Genomic DNA, 3,388 nt, shown 5'->3' with positions numbered 1-3,388 from the left:
AGATTGAAGATCTAACAATCATGTTGTTAAAAACTTTGAGCACTAAAAAAAATAATAATAAAATACAACAAAAACAAACTTAAAATTACTCTTGGTTTCTAAAGTGAGGATCATTATTTAAAAGAAATAATTCAACATTAAAAATAATAATTTTGCCCTCAGTGTAATGTAAGACCATATCAACATTAGATTATAATATTAAAAAAACTTCTGATGATAGGTACTAAAAAAATAAATAAATATAATAAAAATTAATTTAAACCCATAGGTCCCTTTTTGAATTGCGCATTATTATTTGTTTTTAATCGTTCAAACAAATAGATATATCCATCACAAATCATCGATATATAGTGCATATTATTACAAATCCATATTATTTAAATGGCTAAAAATAAATTTAGATAAACAACCCTTAACTCTTACTCACTGTCACAAAAAAATAAATTTAAAAAAATAATAAAAAATAAAAAAATACAGACAAACACCAAATTTATTTATTTTTTTAATAGTTTCCTATTTATCCTTTACTTCTTGTCCTCATCTTTGTTCTGAACCAAAACTCGGTTCAACCGAACCCGACCGAACCGAACCGGTCCAGTTCCTTATAAAAACCCAACCTTCATCTTTTCAAAGAGCGCGCTCTTCGCTGGTTCCATGGCGGCTTCCACTTCCTCCCTCGCCGTCATCCTCTTCTCTCCCCGAAACCGAAACCCTAACCCTAACCCTAACCCTAAATTCTCTCCTCTCTCCTTCCCTAAATCCATGGCTTCCTCTCATCTCCACCTCCGCCACCGCGTCTTCACCCCAATATCAGCCACCGCCGCCTCGCCGCAGACGGTGGTGATGGATTTCGACCTAGAGAAACCACGCGAGGAGTGCGGTGTCGTGGGCATCGCCGGCCACCCGGAAGCCGCCCGGCTCTGCTCCATTGCCCTCCACGCCCTTCAGCACCGTGGTCAGGAAGGCGCCGGCATCGCCGCCTCCGATTTCTCCACCATCCGCTATTTGACCGGCCTCGGTCTCGTGTCTGAGGTCTTCAACGATTCCCGTTCCCTCCTCTCCCTCCCCGGCTCCTCCGCCATCGGCCATGTCCGTTACTCCACCGCCGGCGCTGCCTCTGAGCTCCAAAACGTCCAGCCCTTGCGCGCCTCCTACCGCTTCGGCCAGCTCGCCGTCGCCCACAACGGCAATCTCGTCAACTACCCCTCTCTTCGCGCCTCCCTCGAAGACCAAGGTTCGATCTTCAAGACCTCCTCTGATACTGAAGCTATTATCCATCTAATCGCCACCTCAAAGTCCCGCTCCTTTCTCTCTTGCCTTGCCGAGGCGTGCTCCGCTCTCCGCGGCGCCTATTCCCTGCTTTTCCTCACCGCCGACAAGCTCCTCGCCGTCCGCGACCCTCACGGCTTTCGCCCCCTCGTCCTCGGTCGCATCCCCCGTGATAACGGCTCCCCACCCGCCATCGTCTTCGCTTCCGAGACCTGCGCGCTCGACCTCATCGGCGCCCAGTACGAGCGTGAGGTCGAGCCCGGCGAGGTCGTCATTGTCGATACTCAAACTCTAGACATCTCCACTGCCTGCTTGATTCCTTCCAAACCTCGCAAAGCTTGCGTCTTTGAGCTCATCTACTTCTCCCTCCCCCAATCCATTGTCTTTGGCCATCCTGTTTACCAAGCAAGATGCTCTTTTGGTGCTACTCTTGCTGCAGAGTCTCCTGCCCCTGGTGCTGATGTAGTTATACCAGTGCCGGACTCCGGCTTCTTCGCCGCCCGCGGCTTCGCCGAGCGTTCTGGTTTGCCATTCCATCAAGGCCTAATTCGATCACACTATGTCGGAAGAACCTTCATTCAGCCATCTCAGGAGATTCGAGACCTCGGTGTGAAGCTTAAGTTATCACCCATTCGGGGAATTCTCCAAGGGAAGAGTGTTGTTGTTGTTGATGATTCTCTAGTCCGAGGAACGACATCAAAGAAAATTGTTAACCTTCTTCGTGATGCTGGTGCAAGGGAAGTTCATATGAGGATTGCAAGCCCTCCCATTATTGGTTCTTGTTACTATGGTGTCGACACGGCACGTCCCGAAGAGCTTGTTTCAAATCAAATGGATGTAGAGGGAGTGAGGAAGGAGATTGGGGCAGACTCTCTTGCATTCTTGTCATTGGACAGCTTGAATGTTTTACTTGGAGATGAGGCACCGACATTCTGTAATGCTTGCTTCACTAGGGACTATCCTGTCCCTCCAGCAGAGCTTGTGGAAGCTAAAGCCAAAGAACTCTTATGCATCAATTGATTGAAGACAACATTGCTTCTTTTACAAGAGGAATTAAGGTTTTCATTTGCTTCTCATTTTACAAGTCTCTTACTTTTGTGAATTAGTTTATATATTTCTGTAGATAGAGATGTTGACATAATTAATGCTTATAGAATTTCATTACATACATAATTTAAGAAGTTCTGTTATTCCTTCACCTGTAATTGATATGTTGTTTCTTGTTGTCATAAGAAAAAAATTTTGGTGGAAATGTGAAACAACTTGGTGTTGCTTGTTGCAATTACTTTCCTTGGTTTGCTTGCTAGTTTGTAGTTTCATGTTGTCAAGTTAAACAATTTTCTTGCATTTATAATAATTAGCAGTCACATTGACATGGTCTTCATAAGTTTGGTTGTCATCTCCATCATGTTTGAAACTAGCATTGGTAGGTTGATGCTTGTTTATAGTTTTGGTTTGGTGTCATAACAGCAACTATTCTTTACTGTTGCATTGGTGATTTTGTGCAAACTGAATGTCATAAGACCCAGATAATTTATGTCTTTTATGACAGTATCCAATGACATATCTGCATATTCTTCTGATCCTAGCACAAAATTACCTGGATTTTTTCGCCATATTCATTGTTAAATATTTAATTGCCCTTTCTGAAGTTCACTGTCATGAGCCATGTTTGTTCTTCGACGAAGATATTAATCAGAGGTTCAGCAGTTTTCTTTACCATTTTTTTTTTTTTAAAGTGTCTTATTGGATTAGTTTGATAGTGAAACTCGAATTGCAAAGAAAAAAAAAAGTCATTTGTTGCTGCTGAACTTGTGAATAATGTGTGAATATTGCTGATTGACAAAATGAATGGACATGGAAAACATTGGACTAAGTTTGTACCAGTACTACTGATTGTTTTGCCCATCCAACAATGTACATCCTTTTATAAATATGTATGATTTTTTGTCATATATATATATATATATACTGGAGATTTTTTTATCATTAATTTTTTGCTCATTGTTCTTTTCATTATTAATTTATTATACAGGTTCCTGATAATTTTAAGTTTAGTGTTTGGAAGCTTTGAAAATGTTTAGAACTGGGCCTAAGCTTTTGTTTTAATGTTTTCAAT

The 3,388-nt window shown here is 41.9% G+C and overlaps 1 protein-coding gene across 1 annotated transcript; it reads left to right on the top strand.

The window, feature by feature from the left end:
- The first annotated feature begins 524 nt into the window (after positions 1–524).
- On the top strand, positions 525–2,433 carry LOC120275282 (amidophosphoribosyltransferase, chloroplastic-like). The gene has a single exon (XM_039281813.1). The coding sequence runs from the start codon at positions 655–657 to the stop codon at positions 2,287–2,289; it is 1,635 nt and encodes a 544-aa protein (XP_039137747.1). The 5' UTR covers positions 525–654; the 3' UTR covers positions 2,290–2,433.
- The last annotated feature ends 955 nt before the right edge of the window (positions 2,434–3,388 follow it).

This window comes from Dioscorea cayenensis, chromosome 14, assembly GCF_009730915.1.
Source record: "Dioscorea cayenensis subsp. rotundata cultivar TDr96_F1 chromosome 14, TDr96_F1_v2_PseudoChromosome.rev07_lg8_w22 25.fasta, whole genome shotgun sequence".
NCBI classification, from domain to species: Eukaryota; Viridiplantae; Streptophyta; class Magnoliopsida; order Dioscoreales; family Dioscoreaceae; genus Dioscorea; species Dioscorea cayenensis.
This window is presented reverse-complemented; position numbering and strand designations above follow the sequence as displayed.